We start from the raw sequence: 21,317 nt of genomic DNA on the forward strand, positions 1-21,317 counted from the left end.
AGAGAGGGATAGTTCTTTTCTAGGGTCACCCAGCTCTTGCTCTGTTCTGTTGCACAGAGATGTGCCACCGAGCCAGCCTTTCTCATGGCAGGCATACGGTAGGTGCTTCCCTGCAAGCCTGAACAGGGCTGGCCCTTGAAGTAAGGAGGCTGTCCAAATCCCCGCTCCTGAGACCTGGCACTTGCCCAGCTCATCTGCCACTCTTCCTTGGGCCTTGGGGCTCTTGAAGCTGTGGTTTTCCTCTGGGTGGTGACTCAGTGCCCGCAGCCCACCCTGCATGTGAACCTCCCTTCCCCTGGGCCTCACTGACCGCCCTAAACCACAGGCAGCTGTGGTTTTCCTTAAAACAGCAACCACTAACTGCCAAGCCCACCCCACCTACCCTCCACTCCCCACTCCACCCGTCAGTGCCCTAGCCCCAACCTCAGGGCATCAACTGAAAGAGAACTGAAGGGAGTTGCATACGTCCATGGGACATGGTGTTTATAATGAGCTTTGCCTTTTATAGCATAAGTGTAAAAGATATACCCATATAATAGACAGGGAGAACAAGGCGAAAATGTTTTAGGGGCTTCTTTCAAAGCAATCTATGCATTCCTTCAACTAGCATTCCTTAAAAGCCCGCTAAAACACAGGACAGTAGACACTGAGATGCGATGCCCATTTTCCCCTTCAGGGAAGGACTTGGTACCCAGGGGCAGGAGTATTGTGGGCTGTCAGCCCCTTGAGGGATTGCTTCAGCTGCAGATACTTGCTTTACCAGAGGTCATGTCCTTCTCTGGGTGTTCTATACACAAAGACTAATCTAGTTGGGGTATAAAGGCCCAGCTATTTCAACCCAGTGCGGGACTGTGACAGGCCATTCTGCTCCAAGCTCCCAGTGAGGCAACCAAAGCTGGGGTGGGGCCTGCAGTGCAGCTCTGCCCAGTTCTGCCTCTTCCCCCTCCCTTCTACAGGCATCAATCTCAAGACGTCTCCTTAAAGAACATCCAGCATGCTAAACTTTGAGTCATAGTCTGCTTCCCGGAGAACCCACCCGCAATACTTGGCTTTCAAAGAGCTGTCAGCCTAGTGGCAGAGAGACACATAAACAACGAAAGTGGAGAAAGGATGGCCCCAGGGTGACACAGCCACCAGAGGCCCCCAAAAACAGGCTTTGGTGCACAGGCAGGGAGGATCTGGGAGGCACTGGGTAGCAGCATTGAGGCAAGAGCCTAAGCACCTCTTGCCACCCTAAAGCTGCAGCACAGACCCTTGGCTTGGAGGAGGGACAGGGTTCCCACCTGCTACCATGATTTTCTCGGACCTAGTCTGCTCCCATAAGCAACACCCCCCAGGGTGGCCCTCTCCCAACTTTCCTCCTCAAATACATATTCTTACTATGTTGGGTCCAGGTGCTTCTTACAGCCCCAGTGCCTTGTGGCCAGCCAGAGGCAGCTGCAGAGCTCCAGGGTTGCTCAAGGGAGCTGTTCTGGACCTTGAGGGCTCAGAAAGGAGAGCAGACCCTTAGGTCAAGCAAAGGAACCCCAGGATTGTGGGGAACACAACTTGGTTCCAGTCCCACAAAAAGAAACATGGCCAAAGGAGCAAGCAAGCTCCCCTCACTGTGGGCACATCCTCATACTACGGTCCAGCCTGTGCTTGCTATGCTTCTGATGACAAGGAACTCTGACCCTACGTCCCCTCCAACCAGAGGTCCCAGGGGCTGGACAACTCAGATAATAAGGAAGATCTTCCTTCCCTGGAGCCCTTCCCTCTGTCTCCCTAGGCCTTCTGCAAGAGTCCTCTTCTGGCCTTAGGGGCCATGGAGTCTGCCCCCTCTGCCCGAGGCTAATCTTCAGCGCAAAAAATCGTTTGGGCCCCCAATCTGATCCCAAGTCATTGTGGGATCTTGGGAACATTCCTCTTCCAGGGACCTCATTTCTCCATCTGTTTGACACAGGGGCAGGAGAGGAAGTCTTTCAGCTTCCTGACTGCCCTGACATTTGTGACCCAGTGGTATATCAAGACCATGATCCTATGCCTGGCCCCCACTCCACCCCTTTGTCTTCTCCCCTCCAACTTTCCCAGACCCAGCATCTGCCACTGCCCCTTCCCTGACCTTCCACCTCTCCTGGGACTGACAAGAGATGAGAGGGTTAAAAGTCAGCCTTGCCTCCCAACTGACCCTAGAGGACTGCTCGGAGGGCGTGCCGGTCACTAAGCGCAGGGCAGCAGCTGCAACAAGCCAGTGTTCTGGCAACTCCTGGAAATCATGTTGGAGAAATGCTGCCCTGGTGAGGGATGGGAGTGAAGAGCTCAGGGTGGGAAACAGCCAGTTCAAGGCTGTACTTGAACATATGTGTTGGTGAGTTTACTCCCTTGCAGCAGAGAAGTCAGAAAAAGTACTGTCCATGTTAGACTCCTCTGTTGTGAGGAAGGATGACTCATCACAGACAATCTCTGCTCAAAGTGTACCATGGGCCCCACAATCCCCCACCCGCACAAGGAACAGCAGTGGGAGGGGACAGAAATGGACTGGGCACAGGCTGTGGCTTTGAGTCTAGTCCAGGATGGAGGGAAAACATGTCACAGACTTTAGCCTGGCCACAGCTGCACCAACCCTGACCCTGAGACAGCACTGGAGAGGGATGGAATCCAGCCATCCATGTCTTCTAGGCCAGGCCCAGCTTATGTTTGGTTGTAAATATTGTTAAGGGATTTAGTGGCAAGGGATGAGGGGCTCAGTGTGCAACCAGCATCAGGGATCAGTCTATGACCAGGATCAGGGCTCAGAGTGTGACCAGAATGAGAACTCAGTCCTGATGACAAGGGCCCTCACATTAATCACCCTCCAGGTGGGGCTCAGAGCCAGGGAAGTTGTGGAAAGTGTCTGAGGGCAAGGGTGGGGTCAGCTGGGAGAGAGGGGAGGTGGGGAAGCATGATTGCTAAGAGGTCCCTGGGCCTGATGCCAGCTGAGTGAAAGCCAGACAGGGAGTCAGAACTCCAGCTCTGCCAGCTGTGCGATTTGGGGGACTACTTCCATTTTGGGGTGGGGGGGTCTCTGTTTTCCTGTGTGTAACATGGGGCTATTTCTTTCTGTCCTGCCTGATAACAACCTTTTAAACCACATGCAACTTCATGTTTTACGAAGCAGCATCTCTTTTGGCCCTCACAAGAACCCTTATCATACCTGCCTCACAGGGTGAGAATGTACTTTATGAGATGGCTGAAAAGACGGATGGGGTTGTTTGCTCAGGGTTTTTTGTTGTTGTTGTTGTTGTTGTTGCGGTACTCGGGCCTCTCACTGTTGTGGCCTCTCCCGTTGCGGAGCACAGGCTCCGGACGCGCAGGCTCAGCGGCCATGGCTCATGGGCCCAGCCGCTCCATGGCATGTGGGATCCTCCCGGACCAGGGCACGAACCCATGTCCCCTGCATCGGCAGGCGGACTCTCAACCACTGCGCCACCAGGGAAGCCCTCAATTAATTTTTATCTTCCCAAACTCATGTGCGAAAATTGTTTACAGAGTCAAACTGTGCTAAAGGGTTAGAACAAAGACAGCACTCTCCTACGTCACTCCACCCTGCTCTCCAGAAGTGACCACCTCAACTCATTCTGTTATTTCTTCTGGTTTTTATCTCCTGAATAAAGCATTTGTTGCTACTATTGCTATCTCCAGAGAGGTCCAATTTAGATACTGTCTCTTGGCCTTCCTCTCATGATAAATGAGGTTTACTTACACCCTTTTCCCTCTCCTTTCAATATCACGACACCACATTTCTTGGTTACATTCACAGTCAATCACTAGTGCTCACGGCTGAGCCAAGTAGTATGCTGTAACTACCTTTCCTTTCTTTGTAAACTTCTTTCTCTCTTCAGGGTAATCGTTGACTCATTTTTTCATTTGTTTTTTTTTTTTTTTTTTGACCCTTCCCACACCCTGCAAAAGCCCTGTAAAATGATTCTTGATACACATTTTCATTATCAGTTCCAATTCCTTATTTCTTTTTTCCCTCTGAGACACCTCTACTGGAGTCTCTGGTTCTCCTGCCTCCATCTGAACTAATAGCTCTAGATCAGCCACAGAGCTGTCATCCTGGGACTTCTCCTGGCCAACATACTGAAACTTCTTTCTTTAATTATCTCTGGTTTTCCTGGATTCAATTTTTTCTTTCTTGTTTTATGCCCTTCTAGGGGGTGGAGCACATCCTTCAGTAGCTTCCCAGGAAGTCTGCATGGGAGATAAAGTTTTTCAAACTTTGCATATCTGAAAATATCTACATTCTACTCTCACATTGTATTGATACTTTGGCTGGGTATATAATTCTCAGTTGAAAGTACTTTTCCTTCAGCATCTTTAAGGCATTGCTTTGAGGACTTCTAGCTTCAAATGTTGTTATTAAGAGGTCTGATTCTGATCTGATTCCTGATCCTTTGTATAAAATCTGATGTCACTTTCTGGAATCTTCTCTCCATTAAAAAAAATAATATATTTATGTATTTTATTTTTGGCTGTGTTAGGTCTTTGTTGCTGCACGCGGGCTTTCTCTAGTTGCGGTGAGCAAGGGCTACTCTTCATTGTGGTGCGTGGGCTTCTCATTGCAGTGGCTTCTCTTGTTGCAGAGCATGGGCTCTAAGCACACGGGCTTCAGTAGCTGTGGCACATGGGCTTCAGTAGTTGTGGCTCGCAGGCTTCAGTAGTTGTGGCTCATGGGCTCTAGAGCACAGGCTCAGTTGTTGTGGTGCACGGACTTTGTTGCTCCACAGCATGTGGGATCTGCCCAGACCAGGGCTTGAACCCATGTCCCCTGCATTGGCAGGCAGATTCTTAACCACTGTGCCACCAGGGAAGCCCTCCATTCTTCAAAACGGTTTTTTGAGGTACAATTCACATACCATATGATTCACTTATTATTTTTTTTTTTTGCGTGGCACGCGGGCCTCTCACCGTTGTGGCCTCTCCTGTTGCAGAGCACAGGCTCTGGATGCGCAGGCTCAGCGGCCATGGCTCACGGGCCCAGCCGCTCTGCAGCATGTGGGATCCTCCTGGGCCGGGGCACGAACCCGCGTCCCCTGCATCGGCAGGCGGACCCCCAACCACTGCACCACCAGGGAAGTCCCAATTCACTTATTTAAACTGTACAATTCAATGGTTTTTTAGTGTATTCATAGAGTTGAACAACTATCACTATAATTGATTTTAGAATATTTTCATCACCCACAAAAGAAACTCTGTATATTACCAGTCACTCTCCACCTCCCCGCAAATCACTCAGCCCTAGGCAACCACTAATCTATCTCTCTATATATAGATTTTCCTGTTCTGGACATTCAAATAAATGAAATCATATAATATGTGGTCTTTTGTGACTGGCTACTTTCACTTAGCACAATGTTTTCAAGGTTCGTTCACATTGTGTTATGTATCAGCACTTCATTCCATTTTATGGCTGGATAATATTGCCTTGTATGGATACACCACATTTTGTTTATTTATCTATCAATTGATTGACATCTGAGTTTTTCAACTTTTTGGCTATTATAAATAATGGTGCTATGAGCATCTTTGTACAAGTTTTTGTATGAACATATGTTTTCATTTCTCTTGGGTATATACCTAGGAGTAGAATTGGCTGGCTTATATGGTAACTCTATGTTTAACCATTGGAGGAACAGCCAGACCATTTTCCAAAGCAAGTGTACCGTTTTACATTGCCACCAGCACTATATGAGGGTCCCAATTTCTTTACATCCATCACAACACTCGTTATTACCTTTTTTATTATACGTGGATGTAAAGTGGTATCTCATTGTGGTTTTGATTTTCATTTTCCTAATGGTTAATGATGTTGAACATGTTTTCATGTTGGCCATTTGTATACCTTCCTTAGAGAAATGTCTGTTCATCTCCTTTGCCCGTTTTATTTTATTATTATTATTTTTTTGGCCATGCCATGTGGCCTGTGGGATCTTAGTTCCCTGATCAGGGATTGACCCGAGCCCTAGGCAGCAAAAGCACAGAGTGCCAACAACTGGACTGCCAGGGAATTCCCTCCTTTGCCCGTTTAAAAATGGGGTTAAATTACGCACTTCCCTGGCAGTCCAGTGGTTAATACTCCACACTTCCGCTGCAGGGGGCATGGGTTCGACCCCTGGTGGGAGAACTAACATCCAACATGCCACATGGTGCGGCCAAAAAAAAAAAAAAAAAAAAATTGGGTTAAATTGTCTTTATTACTGGGTTGTTAAGAGTTCTTTATATATTCTAAATACAAGTCCCTTATCAGATACATAATTTATAAGTACTTTCTCACATTCTATGGGTTGTCTTTTCACTTCTGATAGTGTCTGTTATGAGTTGAATTATGTTTCCCAAAAAGATCTGTTGAAGTCCTAACCCCCCAGTGTCTCAGAATGTGACCTTATTTGCAAATAGAGTCATTGCAGATGTAATTAATTAAGCTAGGGTCAAACTGGAATACAGTGGGCCTTAATTCAATATGACTGGTATCCTTATAAGAAGGTGTTGTGAAGATACACATGGAAACCCTGTGTCTATTACCAGTCACTGTGATGTCAGAGAACACCATGTTATGACAGAGGTGGAGGTTGGAATTATGCAGCTGTAAGTCAAGGAATGCCAAGGATTGACGACTATCACCAGAAGCTAGGAAGTGGCAAGGAAGGATTCTCTCCTACAGATTTCAGAGGGAATGGTTTTGTCAATACCCTGATTTTGGACTTCCAGCCTCCAGAACTGTGACAAGATAAATTTCTATTGTTTTAAGCCACTCAGTTTGTGGTACTTTGTTATGGCAGCCGTAGGAAATTAATATAGTGTCCTTGTAGTATAAATGCCTGACATTAAGGTTTTATGTATTGTAATGTAAGTGCCTGGCATTAAGTTTTTGATTTCTGAGGCATCCATTTCAAGACATCCATCTCAAATAAACATGTTGCCAGCTGTATGACATAACTTCTAGTTAAACAAATAGATAAGTAGCCAGGCGACCCCACCCATGAAGTTCTCCTTTCAGAAAGCCCTGGAGTAACTGAACTCTTGATTGACTCTGCTTTTCCCTTCCCACACCCTAATTCCCACTCTTATGCTTTAAATTTGCCAGTAAAGAGTGAACCCACAAAATCCCAGGCACCCCACCCTCAACCCCAAGGGCAGAACCCCGGTCCACACTTTCTCTCTCTCTCTCCCCACAACCTCACTGTGTGACCCTTGGGGATGCCCTGTACCTTCCAGGACCTGTGAATAATAAACCTTGATTTTTCAAAGTTCTCTGATAGTTGTTGCTGAGGTGCATCTTGCAATCATAATAGAACCACAAGGGCCAGTCCAACCTCAACACTGGCTCCAGTCTGGGAAATGTCTATGGAGGCTTGCCACAAGTAGTATGAGGCCAGGAGAATGCCTAAGGCATTTTTAGCCAATAGCATCACTACTGATAGGCTGAAACCAACACAAAACAGTTCTTTGAAGCAAAAAGGATTTTAATTTTGATTAATGTATCTATTTTTCCTTTTGTTGGTCATGCTTTTAGTGTCATTTCTAAGAATACTTTGCCAAATTCATGGTCATGAAGGTTTACCCTAAATTTTCTTCTATGAGTTTTTTAGTTTTAGGTCTTACATTTAGGTCTTTGATCCATTTTGAGTTAATTTTTGTATATGGTGTGAGATAAGGATTCAACTTCATCCTTCACATGTGGATACTCAGTTGTCCCAGAACCATTTGTTGAAAAGACTATTCTTTCCCCATTGGATGGTCTTGGCACCCTTGTTGAAAGTCAGTTGACCATAGATGTGTGGGTTTATTTCTGGACTGTCAGTTCAATTCCATTGATCTGTACGTCTATTCTTGGGCCAGTACCACACTGTCTTGATTACCATTGATTTGTGGTAAGTTTTAAAATCAGGAAGTGAGTTCTCCAACTTTGTTTTTTTTTGTGGTACGCGGGCCTCTCACTGTTGTGGCCTCTCCCGTTGTGGAGCACAGGCTCCGGACGCGCAGGCTCAGTGGCCATGGCCCACAGGCCCAGCCGCTCCGCGGCATGTGGGATCCTCCCGGACCGGGGCACGAACCCGTGTCCCCTGCATCGGCAGGTGGACTCTCAACCACTGCACCACCAGGGAAGCCCCCAACTTTGCTTTTTTTTCAAGATTGTTTGGCTATTCAGGATTCTTGAATTTTCATATGAATTTTTTCATCAGTTTATCAGTTTCTGCAAAGAAGCCAGCTGAGATTTTGATAAAGACTGTATTAATCTGTAGATTAGTTTGGAGAATGTTGCTATCTTAATATTTTCCTTCAATTCACAAGCACAAATACCTTTCTATCTATTTAGGTCATCTTTAATTTCTTTCAACAATGTTTGAGTATTCAGAATATAAGTTTTGAACTTCTTTTTAAAAATTTACTCCTAAATATTTTATTCTTTTTGATGCTATAGTAAATGGAATTGTTTTCTTAATTTCATCTTCATATCATTCACTGCTAATGTGTAAATATACAGTTGATTTTTGTATATAGATATTATACTCTGAACTTGTTGAACCTGTTTATTGGTTCTAGCAATTTTTTAGGATTTTCAATATTCAAGATCATGTCCTCTGCAAATAGAAATTCCTTTTCAATTTTAATGTCTTTTATTTCTTCTTCTTGGCTAATTGCCCTGGATAAAACCTTCAGTACCTTGTTGAATAGAAGTGGTGAGAGTGGACATCCTTGTCTTGTTCCTGATTGTAGGGGGAAGTTTTCAGGCTTTTGCCATTAAGTATGATGTTAGCAATAGATTTTTCATAGATCCCTTGTATCAGGTTGATGCAGTTCCCTTCTATTCCTAGTTTACTGAGTTTTTTTTTTTCTTTCTTTTTTTTTAATCATGAAAGGGTGTTGGATTTTGTCAAATTTTTTTTTCATCTATTGAAATGATTGTGTGGTTTTTGTCCTTTATTATATTACCATGGTGTATTATATTGATCAATTTTTGTATGTTGAGCCTTGTATTTCTGGAGAATATTCCACTTGGTTGTGGTGAAAATTCTTTTCATCTTGCTAGATTTAGTTTGCTAATATTTTGATGTTTTTATGCATATATATTCATAAAAGATATTGTTTCATAATTTTATTTTCTTGTGATGTCTTTGTCTGGTTTTGTCTCATAGAAGAAGACAAGAAGTTTTCCCTCTTCCATTTTTTGTAAGAGTTTGTGAAGAATTGGTATTAATTCTTCTTCAAATGTTTAGTAGAATTCACCAGTGAATTCTGGGTCTGGTCTCTTCTTGTTGAAAGTTTTAAAATTACTAATTTAATTTCCTGTTATAGGTCTATTCATATTTTCTATTTCCTCTTGAATCAGTTTTAGTAGTTTTTGTCTTTCTAGGAATTTGTCCATTTCATCTAAATTATCCAATTTGCTGGTATAAGTTGTTCATAATATTCATTTATAATCCTTTTTTAAAATTTATTTATTTATTTTTGGCTGTGTTGGGTCCTTCTTGCTGCACACAGGCTTTCTCTAGTTGCAGTGAGTGGGGGCTGCTCTTCATTGCAGTGCACAGGATTCTCCTTGCAGAGGCTTCTCTTGTTGCGGAGCATGGGCTCTAGGTGCGCAGGCTTTAGTGGTTGTGGCTCACAGCCTCAGTAGTTGTGGCTCGTGGGCTCAGTAGTTGTGGTGCATGGGCTTAGTTGCTCTGCAGCATGTGGGATCTTCCTGGACCCGGGCTTGAACCCGTGTCCCCTGAATTGGCAGGCAGTTTCTTAACCACTGCGCCACCAGGGAAGTCCTATAATCCTTTTTATATCTCTAAAATCAGTAGTGATGTTTTCTCTTTCATTCCCGATTTTAGTATTTTGAGTCTCCTTTCTCTTTTCTTTTGGTCAGTCTAGCTAAAAGTTTGTTCAATTTTGTTTGTCATTTCAAAGAATTGACTTTTTGTTTCATTTATATTATCTTTGTTTTTCTACTCTTATTTCATTAAATTTCACTCTAATCTCTATTATTTTCTTCCTTTGCTTGCTTTAGATTTGGTTTGCACTCCTTTCCAGTGTCTTAAGGTGATAAGTGGTGTTATAGATTCGTAATCATTCTTATCTTATAATAGACACATTTGAAGCTATAAATTTTCCTTGAAGCACTGCCTTAGCTGCATGCCATCAATTTTGATATGGTGTGTCTTCATTTTTATTTACTTCAAAGTATTTTCTACTTTGCCTTGTGATTTCTTCTTTGGCCTATTGCTTTTTTAGAAGTATGCTCCTATTTTCCACATATTTGTAAAATTCTCAAATTTCTTTCTGTTATTGATTTGTAATTGAATTCCACTGTAGTCAGAGAACATGCTTTTTATAATTTCAATCTTTTTACAATTATTGAGGTTTGTTTTATGGCCTAACATATGGTTTATATCAGAGGATGCTCTATGTGAATTTGAGAAGAATATGTATTCTGCTGTTTGAGTGGAGAGTTCCCTAGATATCTGTTAGGTCTGTTTGGCTTATAGTGTTATTCAGCTCTTCCATTTCCTTGCTGATCTTCTTTCTAGTTGTACTACCCATTATTTAGAGTGGGATATTGAAGTCTCTGAGTATTACTGCTGAATCGTCTATTTATCCCTTCAAGTCTGTCAGTTTTAGCTTAATGCATGTTGGTGTTGTCTTTTCAGACATAACAATTATATGTTTATAATTGTTATGTCTTCTGATGGACTGGCCCTTTTATCACTATAAAATGTTCTTCTTTATCTCTTGTTGCAAGTTTTGTTTTAAAGTCTATTTTGTCTGTTATTAGTAGAGCCACTCCAGCTTACTTTTGTTTTGTTTTTTTACATAAGAGACCTTCATCTATACTTTTACTTTCGATCTATTAGTATCTTTGAATCTGAAATATTTATCTTTTAGATATCATAGGGTTGGATCTTGTTTTTTTAGTTCAGTATGACCCTCTCTGCCTTTTGACCAGATTGTGTAATATACTCACGTATAGTGTTGTATTGTTATAGCTGGATTTATGTCTCCTATTTTATTTTTTGTTTTCTATATGTTTTACATCTTTTTTGTTCCTTTCTCCTTCCTTTACTGCTTAATTTTATACTAAGTGAATACCTTCTGATATAACATTTTAATTTCTTTAATAATTTTTTCACTATTTTTTGAGTTATTTTCTTAGTGCTTATCAGAGTCTGATTCAAATTTATTTTAATTTAATTCCAGTGAGCTGTAAAAATATTACTCCTACACATTTATTTATATACTCCTGTATATTTATTCCCTTTTCCTTGTGCTATTGTTATTATAGTTATTTATTATTAATTATTACTAATTTATAAAATAAATAGTATACAGTGTATTTGTATATGTCTATATGTTATAAATCCAATAATAAATTCTTATAATTCTTACTTTTTTAATATTTGTGTGTCTTTTAAAGAAGCTGAGAGAAGAAGGGAGAGGATATATAATTATAGAGTTTGTTATTTACCAATTCTGGCTCTCTTCATTTGTTCCTGTGGATCCAAATTACAATCTGTTGTCATTTCTTTATTCTAATACAAATTTGTTTCCACCCACCTCCTTTGTGCTGTTATTGTCAAATACACTGCATTTCTATATGTTATATAACCAACAATACAATTATAGACATATTGTTTTATATAATTGCTTTTTAAATCAGTTAAGAGAAAAAGGAGAAATATACACATATACTATCTTATAAATTACCTAATTGTCTTTAACACTCTTTGTTTTCTCATATAGTTTCGAATTATTGCCTGAGGTCACTTGCTTTCAGTCTCAAGAACTTCCTTTAGTATATCTTGTAAGGTAGGTCTGCTAGCAATGAATTCTCTCAAGTTTTGTTTACAGTAAGTCCCCTACATATGAACCTTCAAATTTCACACTTTCAAAGATGTGAACGTGCATTCCATCAATGTCAGGCATGAGTGAAATTGCAGCTTGCCCTCCATCTCCTATTGCGATGATCCTTCAACTCCACTATCTCCCACCTCCTCTCCCTCCTCCAGTCAGTAACTCTTCTTGTCTGTTCACTCGATGCCAGCCCCTGTATGCCAGCTGTTGTACTGTACTACTGTACTTTTCAAAGTACTGTACTGTAACATTAAAAATGTTTCCTTTATTTTGTGTGTTTGTTTTTTATGTATTATTTGTGTGAAAAGTATTATTAACCTATTACAGTACAGTACTACATAGCCGATTGTGTTGGGTACCTAGGCTAACTTTGTTGGACTTACGAACAAATTGAACATAAGAATGCGCTCTCAGAACGGGACTGGTTCGTATGTAGGGGACTTACTGTACTTGGAAATGTCTTTATTTCACTTTCATTTCTGAAAGCTAGTTTTGCTGAAAGAAGATTTGGTTGACAGTTTTTTCTCTCAGCATTTCGAATATGTCATCCCTCTGCCTTCTGGCTTCCATTGTTTCTGATGAGAAGGCAGCTGTTATTTTTATTAGGGTTTCTTTGGACATGACAAATCATTTTTCTCTTGCTGTTTTCAATATTTTCTCTTTGTCCTTGACTTTCAAAATTTTACTACAATGTGTATGGGTGTGGATCTCTTCATATTTATCTTACCTGGAGTTCACTGAGCTTCTTAGATGTGTAGATGAATGTTTTTCATCAAATTTGGGAAGTTTTCAGCCATTACTTCTTCAAATATTTTAAATTTTCTCTTCCTCCTCTTTTTCTGGTACTCCTATTATGCTTATATTGGTACACTTAACAGTATCTCACTTTTCTCTAAAGCTCTGTTCTTTTTTCTTCATTCTTTTTTCTCTCTGTTCTTCATATTACATATTCGCTATCAACCTGTCTTCAAGTTTGCCGATTCTTTCTTCTGCCAGCTCAAGTCTACTGCTGAGTCCATCTATTGGACTTTTCTTTTAAATTCTTATATTTTTCAACTTCAGAATTTCCAATTGTATCTTAATGTCTTTCTCTTTATTGATATTATCTATTTGATGAGATACGAATGAAACTGAGCAGGGCCCTATGGGGCTCCCAAGTACGTAGGAATTTTTGTCCCCCATTTCTTGTAGGCAAGACTCCAGCCTCCATGACCTTCCTTGAGTTCCAAAGGGCAGATTGCAAATCAAGGGAGGAGCAGCCAGAAAACCATCTGAGGCAAGATTAAAGGGACCAGAGAAGCTCATCAAGATAGGAGACTGACCACCTGAGACCCTGCACACACCCTAATCTTGTCAGCAACCCCACCCTTTTGAAACTCTGCAGAAGAAAGAAGAATGCAGGACTGTTACTGCCTTAATCCTTATTGCATACCCCTGACCACGAGCCCCAACTATAAGACTTCTCCCTATTCCCCAGGGAGGAGGGCACAGTTCTTGAGCTGCTAGCCTCCTGTGTTCCCCTCTTTGCCTGGCAAAGAATAAAGCCACCCTTTCTTTCTCCTCCAAAACTCTGTCTCTGTATCTCATTTCAGCATCAGTGTACAGGCAGCCAAGATTTTGGCAACACTATCATCATACTTTACTTCTTTATGCATGGTTCCCTTTGGTTCTTTGAACATATTTGCTGTGAAATCTTTGCCTGCTAAGTCTGATATCTGGACTCTCTCAAAAGCATCTCTGTTGACTGTTTTTTTTTTTTTTTCTTGTGTATTGGTCACATTTTCCTGTTTCTTCGCATGTTTCATAATTTTTTGTTGAAAACCGTGTGTGTATAATTTTATTATATTTGTAATAGAATTTTAGATAATACATTGCAGCAACTCTGGATACTAGCCATCCTCCTCTCCCCCTAGCTTCTTCTTGCTGTTTGTTTATTTATTTTGTGATCTGGCTAGACTATTTTGAAATTTACTTCCCCCCCCGCAGTGTGTAGACTGATTTCACTCCTAAACTGCATAGCCTTGGATATGTGCCATCACCCTGGAATGACAGTGGTTTTAAAAGGGCTCTGTTCATCTCTTTCCTTGACCATTCTGTTAAGCTGTCTCTATTGGTATCACACCCAGCTGTTAGCCTCCACTAATTGCTGACTAATTCCTCTATTGTTTTCAACAATGCCCTGGGGCATAAATTGCTCCACAGTCTGATCCAATGAAATGAAGACCCTTTGCCGGAGTAGTCTTTGAGGTCAGTCTCTGAAGTTTGTTCTGACCTCAAGAGGGCTCTTTAGTTATCTCTTTGCCTGCTTCTCTCTGGCAAACTTCTACTTAGTCTAATTTTTAGCTTGTTTTTCTCAAAGCACTACCAGACTTTGCTTACCATCAATATCTCCATTGTTTTTGAGAGCACCCATGTGCTTGTATTTCCCCACACTCTGTTGCAAATAAGTCAGTTCCCTTGGGGAGAGCATCAGAGTTCTTATGCTCTTATGGACTCCCTCTTATGGACTTCCTCTCTCCCTGTACAAAACTTCTGTGCCACTGCTCTGAAGCTGGTGTCTTGGAGTTACACTCCTGCTTTACAAGGGTGCTGGGTTGTGGCAGTAGCCTTTGGTCTTCTAAACTGGCCTCTCCCAGAATGGAACCTGCACTCTGTAAGTGAACCAGGGTGAGGGAGATCAAGGCCTCAGTATCCTCAGGCTTCCATGCCTAGGGTAGAGGTTCCACCCTATAAGTTGGGAATGGGTTGAGGAAGAGAGCCCCAGCCCTCTCAGCTACTCTTACCTGGAATACAGCTTCTGCAACACAGAGGTGAGGGAGATGAGAAATGCTGGTGGTCTGCCACTCTCAGGGAGGTACCTTAGCTCTCAACTGGGCCCTGGGGATAGAGAGAACCCTGTGTTCTTGGCTGTAACTGCCTAGAGCAGAGCTTCTTTCACAATGACCTGGAAGGGGAGAGAGAGAAAGAAGATCATAGCTCAATTGCCATGGCCTCTAACTCTTCTTACTGTTACCGAAAGCTCGGCCTCTCTGTACACTGGTGCCAAATCAAATCTCAGAGACAGAGTTTTGGGTGAAGTAGAAAAGGATAGCTTTATTACTTTGCCAGGCAAAGGGGGACACACCGGCTTTCTTATCTCTTTCATCCTATTATCCATCTCAGTTTCTTTCTGTTTAACTTTCTGAAAGGTTTCCTTGACTTTATCTTTCTACCACTTGGTTATCACATTTTAAATTTCTTACTTGTTTGCTGATTGTTCCCTTTTTATGGCATCCTGTTCTTGTTTCAGGATGCAATATCTCTTCCAGTCTAAGATTATGAACAATAGTTTCTTTGAAGTTTTCATCTGCTCTTTGCAGCATCTTTGTTTCTGAGTTCCCTTTTTCTATTGTTTTGGCCTCTCTTACATGTTAAAGACTCTCCTCAGGGACTTCCCTGGTGGTCCAGTGGTAAAGAATCTGCCTTACAATGCAGGGGACATGGGTTCGAACCCTGGTCAGGGAACTAAGATCCCACATGCTGCGGGGCAACTTAGCCCATGCACCACAACTACTGAGCTCATGCACCTCAACTAGAGAGCCTGCGTGCTGCAAACTACAGAGCCCACGGGTTCTGGAACCCATGTGCCACAATTACAGAGCCCACATGCCCTGGAGCCTGCGCGCCACAACTAGAGGAAAAAAACCCCACATTCCACAACTAGAGAGAAACCTAAGTGCTGCAATGAAAGATCCTGCATGCCTCAACGAAGATCCTGCGTGATGCAACTAAGACCCGACGCAGCGAAAAATAAATAATTAAAAAAAAAAAAAGACTTCCTTGGGCTTCCCTGGTGGCGCAGTGGTTGAGAGTCCACCTGCTGATGCAGGGGACACAGATTTGTGCCCTGGTCCGGGAAGATCCCACATGCCGTGGAGCGGCTAGGCCTGTGAGCCATGGCTGCTGAGCCTGTGCGTCCGGAGCCTGTGCTCCGCAACGGGAGAGGCCACAACAGTGAGAGGCCCGCGTACTGCAAAAAAAAAAAAAAAAAAGACTTCCCTCAAATGTCTGAAAACTGGCTGTTTATTTCAGGGCTGACATCCCAGCCCGAAGGTATGCTCATATCACCTGGAGATCACGTTCTGTGGAGGAGAAAGAGGGCCAACCATGGAGGTGGACACACCTGGCTCAAAACCCGTCTCCACATTTTTTTACTCTGATTGGGTAAATCCCCTGAGCATCAGCTTCCCTTTTAGTAAAATAAGGATAATAATATACCCTTGCAGATCACACATAAGCAAGTGCTGGGCACACAACAGATACTCAGGAAATGTTAAGATCCCAGCCTTCCCCATTCAGAAGTTTGTCTAAGATACCTCAGTCAGTCCTTATCCTCTGCATTGACTGACGTGCACTTACTCTTCCTTCTGTCTCTCCCTTCCGATTAACATCATATGCTCATGATCATGCCTCTACCAACCATGGAGGGACAGCCCATCCCTGATAATAAGACTATGCCACCATGATGCCTTAAAACAAATTTGGTGTCAGGTGGACCTGGGATCCAAGCTCTGTACTGAGCCTTGAAATAACAGATATCATGTAAAATCAGAGGTTCACCCAGTGTCCCCAAGCCTTGGATGAGACCCCTATTTACTACAGTCAAAGAGACTGTGCAGTGGTTTAGAATCCGCCTGCCAATGCAGGGGACACAGGTTCGATCCCTGGTCTGGGAAGATCCCACATGTTGCAGAGCAACTAAGCCTGTGTGCCACAACTACTGAGCCTGCGCTCTACAGCCCATGAGCCACAACTACTGAGTCTGCATGCGACAACTACTGAAGCCTGCGTGCCTAGAGCCCGTGCTCCACAATGAGAGAAGCCACTACAATGAGAAGCCCGCACACCACAATGAAGAGTAGCCCGCACTCACCGCAACTAAAGAAAGCCCACACGCAGCAACGAAGACCCAACGCAGCCCAAAAACACAAGAGAGAGATAAGAGGACACAGGAACAATATGGTCTGAGGGACTCAGAACATACCCAAGAGGAAGACCCTCAGTGACAACTGGCATCTGGACCTCAGAAAAGAGGTTCTTCTCTGCTTAGAGCAAATAGGGTGTCTTCAAATCTTCCAACAGTCCGGATTCACAATTTTTCAGGACAGCTGTTAGACTTCATGTACCACATCCCCACACTACCCTGCGTCCCCACCGCCCTCCAGCCCCTTCCTGCTGCACCCATTTTGCTGCTCAAGCCCAGGCCACGGCTCTATTTCCTTGAGGATACCACCTCCTAAGCAAGGCCGTAAAGCAAGAGGAGAAAAGGGATAGCCTCTCCTAAGCCAGCAGGGGAGGTCTTGGCCTCCAACTGAGAATCTGTGTGCTCTGGCCTCCTTCAGAGCATTCTGCACCAGGCATCTGACTTCAAAGGCTCCCTGAGCTGGGTCTGGCCCTATTCCTTCAGCTCTCTGACCCTGCCATGGTGAGTGCTCAAACCTGAAGTTCCTGGGGCCAGGATAAGAGCTTGGCCAGCTCCATGCTATAGCCAGTGCCCTTTAGGAAGGGCATTCCACACAAGGGGTTCTACACACCTGAGCCCTCTGCTGGGAATGTGTGCAGCTCCAGGCCTGCACACATCATCCTGGGGGTGACCGGTCACCTGAGCAAAACCAGCACACTTGGTGCTCAGGGCTTTTCCTGCACTCTGGTGATCGCATCCTGCATCTGTCGCCTCTCCTGCATTTCTGAGGGGCAACTGAACACGCTAAAACACACTTGGGAAATTCCACACCCTTCCATCTAATGGACCTAAAGGGGCACCTCCTACGGGCCCTACACTGTGCTAGGTCAGGTGGAGAGAGGCAAAAATGGCGCACAGGATGCTTCCCTCTCCTCCAACTAGCTGGCATGAAAGGTAAAACCTGCCAGGTGTCCAATAATAAAGCTGTAGGAGACTAGAGGAAGGAACCATTTTAAAAGGATGGACCTGAAAGTATTCTCTAGCTTGATCTGGGTGGTATAATATATGTTATTCTTCAATTAAAAAAAAAAATTGTGATTGGCCCTAGCCCCCAGAACTCAGCAGAGACTAGACAGGCCAAGTGCAGAGAAGACAGAGGATAGAAACATTGGGGGACCCAGGTCTGGAGGCTGGTGGATGGCAGTGGGAAGTTGCAGAGGGCATGGGTTGGAGCCCTTGTCAAAAAAATGTCTAGGGACTAACAGAATGTCAGAGACAGAGAGGATCAAGAGTGAGAGTTCTGATGTATGAGAGCCAGGGCAGCCCTCTCTTTAGGGAAACCAAGGAGTTCTGGGAAGTCTCAGTATACACACAGTTGATGGGGAGGTGGGGAGACGTTTGCTGGCTTCTCCTAGGTTCTGATTGAGTGGTGACTCCATGATGGACGGCTAGAAGGTCCAGGGTACCAGAAAACACTCAGGATTCTGGAAAAGGTGCCCTGGGAAGCGACCTCAGATAGTGACCAGCAGCTGCCAGCCCACAGGTCCAAGACCTCCACCATTCCCAATGCCTGGTTTCCCCAAAGCAGTCTAAGTAGAACAAACCCAGAGCCCACCCCATGCTAGTCAGGGTCAGCCTCACCATCTGCATGGCCCAAGACCCTGTGTTTTGGGGACATGTGTGGTGAGCCTCCAGCTCAGAGGTGGAAGGGAGAAGGCAGACACTATGTGCTCAGTCAATGCCAAGGACTGAACCTCCACCACACGTTAAGCTAAGCAGGGGTCCTCTCCACATCTCTGGTCCTCTGGCATCTGCTCCCCAGCACGAGAGGCTCACTACCTCACACTTTCACTCCATATTTCATAAGCCCTAACTGCCAGGATGTTTCTCCCTCTATGGGGTTGAACTTGGCCTCTAGGAGATTCCTTAGCGGTCCAGGACATACTCCTGTCTCCTGAGGCTGCTCTTCCCTTCCCATCCAGTCTGGTTTTTGTACACCTGTTCGGTGCTCTGGCTCTTCTTCTGCAGATGTTGGGCAGCGGGGGCCCTGAAAGGATCACAACACTTCAGGTGCAGTCTGAGTCAGAGGGAGGAATAATCTCCTCCTTTGACCTGCATGTTATGCAGCCATTAATGCAGCCCAAACTTTTGGGGAAGCTCCGTGCATTGTATGTTCACTGTAGCTCACGAGAAAGAAAGTTCTCATTTCATAGGCACCTGCCTTGGTTTCCCACAGTCACTTGCTGTGGCCCCCAGGCCCTGTCCCACTGGGCCTCTGCCCACCTTATCCCGCTTTAAACCACTACCCTCTCCTATTCACAGCCCTTCTTTCAGTTCCCCCAGCTAGCCCTCTCCTTCCTTCCTTTTCACATACAGTAGCCTCAGCCTGGAACGTTCTGGTTCATCTTTCCCTGGATAACTCCTGCTCACTCATCTTTCTTCTGATCACTTCCTCCAGGAAGTCTTCGCTTGAAGCTCCCCTCTCCCCCTCACTAAACTAGGCCCCATGGTTACCCCTCTCATAGCACTCCTTACCTTTCTTCCATGGTACTTATTGGAGTGTCTCCTCTTCCTTGTCTGATAAAGGTCTATCCCTCCCACTAGACAGCTAGCCCTGAGAGCAGGGAGCACATCTGCTTCTGCTCCTCACTGTATCCCCAACACTGAGCACAGTTCCTGGCTTGGGATATACACAGAACAAAGTTGGATCAAGTGAATGAATGCATGACTGAGGCACAGGGTTATTTTGTCTAATTAGGCCAAGCCCCTTCATTACCACACCACTCCATCCTGCCCAAATGGAGCAAGACGATGAAGAGCAGAGGGTGGGCTGTGGAGATAGGCAGACCTGGGCCTGAGTTCCAGCACTGCCACTCACCAGATTGTGCCTGAGTCACTTCACCTCCCCCAGCTTCGGTTTACTCACCAGTAAAATGGGGATGGTAATGGTGGGCACCTCACACGATGATGGATGAAGTACAAATCATGTATGCAAAGGGTCTAGCACACAATGCTCAGAACATGTGAGTCTTCTCCCCCAGAAGCTTGTGAGAGGGGTGTGTTCACATCCCAAGACTTCTAACGGGCAGGTAGGTTCTCATCACCTGGGTGGGGCTCCTCTGCCGCAGGCAGAGCAGTGGGAACAGGGAAGAGGTTTGTCTCTCACCACCAGATCACTCTGGGAATTCTCTAATTGGGTCTGGGACCATCTTTGCTCTCTGATGGCCTCAGAGCCCCTCATCTTCATCTCACTTTCAGAGTCACAGGGAAAGGGCACACTTTACTGTCTCCATTTTCTAAACAAGCAAGCAGAGGCTCTGAGCCTCGGCTGCATGGGGCACTCTCACCTACTCTAGTCCTGGCTGCTGCCCCTCCCAGGGGGCTCAGGCTCTGCTTCTGGCATGCTGGAGTGAGGGGTCCAAGTCCTTGCCCTCCCTGTGCCTTGGTCAGCTTGTCTATTAGAAAAGAGTTCCTTTTTCTCATACCCCTCTTCCCTTGGAACCACCACCAGGGATGAATAAATGGAGAAAACCTGACATGACTTTCGCCAGGTGGGCGTCGTCTGCTTCTTTGTGAGATGCGAGACGGTTACCCAAGGCTATATCTGGGCAGAAGTGAAGCAGGCGTTAGCACCCAGCCATCAGAAAAATGGTCCTGTCCTCAAGGGCCTGGCACTTGAGGCATCAGTGAAAACCCCTGAAGCATCTTCAGGACACATTTAAAGCCATAACTGCACAATCCAGCACCTGAGCTTTCCAACTCTTTCAAGGGCCATTGCTGGCCCCGCCCACACTGGTAAGCCCCTCCTGCCTGCTCTGGCCCAACTGGACCCTTCCTCCTCAGACTAAACCCCTTGGCTTTGGGCTCTGCAGGACGAGGTTCCTCCCGCCTCCACCTACCATGTCCAACTTCAGAGCCAGACTCAGAACCCGGTTCAGGTGTGCCATCTGCCCCCAGGCCTTTGCACACATTGCACCCCACTCCTGCCATTCCTACTCTTTGCTAGTGCCCACACCACCTTTAGAATTCAGCCCAGGTAGAACCTCCTCTGAGGTCCTTCCTCGTTCCTCAGACCTCCCCTGCAGGGTGGGTGGGCTGTCCTGCTGGTTCACTTGGCACCCTAGGCCTACTTACCGCCATCCCTTCCTCCCTCCCTGGGCTGGTCTTTCTGCTCTGCTGTCTATTCACTGAACTGGAAGTGCCTTGATGACAGGGCTGGGTCTTTGGTCCAGGACACTGTCTGGAACACAGACTTTGAAAAATGTGAATATGGGGAGGTTGTGCATGTGTGGGGTGGGTGGTATGTGGGAACTCTCTGTACTTTCCACTCAATTTTTCTGAGAACTTAAAACTGCTCTAAAAAATAAAGTTTATTAATTAAAAAAAATTTTTTTTAATGAATGAAGAAACATGATCAGCCTTTGATTATGCAACATTGGCTTGCAGAGGCCACAAGCTACTGTATTTGAGGGAGGTACCCCAGGCAGACCTGCCATCCCTGAGGGCAGGGACTTCC

The 21,317-nt window shown here is 44.7% G+C and overlaps 1 protein-coding gene across 4 annotated transcripts in view; it reads right to left on the reverse strand.

Moving 5' to 3' along the window:
- PPCDC (phosphopantothenoylcysteine decarboxylase) overlaps positions 1 to 21,317 on the reverse strand; it is an 82,936-nt gene that overhangs the window by 29,873 nt on the left and 31,746 nt on the right. Inside the window, exons 5-7 of one of the 4 annotated variants that reach the window (XR_007475284.1) lie at positions 14,643 to 14,803; positions 12,587 to 13,237; positions 7,464 to 11,498 (exon numbers count right to left, since the gene is read on the reverse strand). Coding sequence is in view for 1 of the 4 variants with exons in the window: in XM_049705383.1 (XP_049561340.1) it covers positions 14,777 to 14,803 (27 nt within the window). In the remaining 3 variants the exon portion in view is untranslated. Of the gene's footprint in view, positions 1 to 7,463; positions 13,238 to 14,642; positions 14,804 to 21,317 lie in introns of those variants that run through there. The other 3 variants (XR_007475283.1, XR_004486771.2, XM_049705383.1) reach the window with 3 other exon arrangements.

The sequence above is a fragment of the Orcinus orca genome, chromosome 2 (assembly GCF_937001465.1).
Source record: "Orcinus orca chromosome 2, mOrcOrc1.1, whole genome shotgun sequence".
Lineage (NCBI taxonomy): Eukaryota > Metazoa > Chordata > Mammalia > Artiodactyla > Delphinidae > Orcinus > Orcinus orca.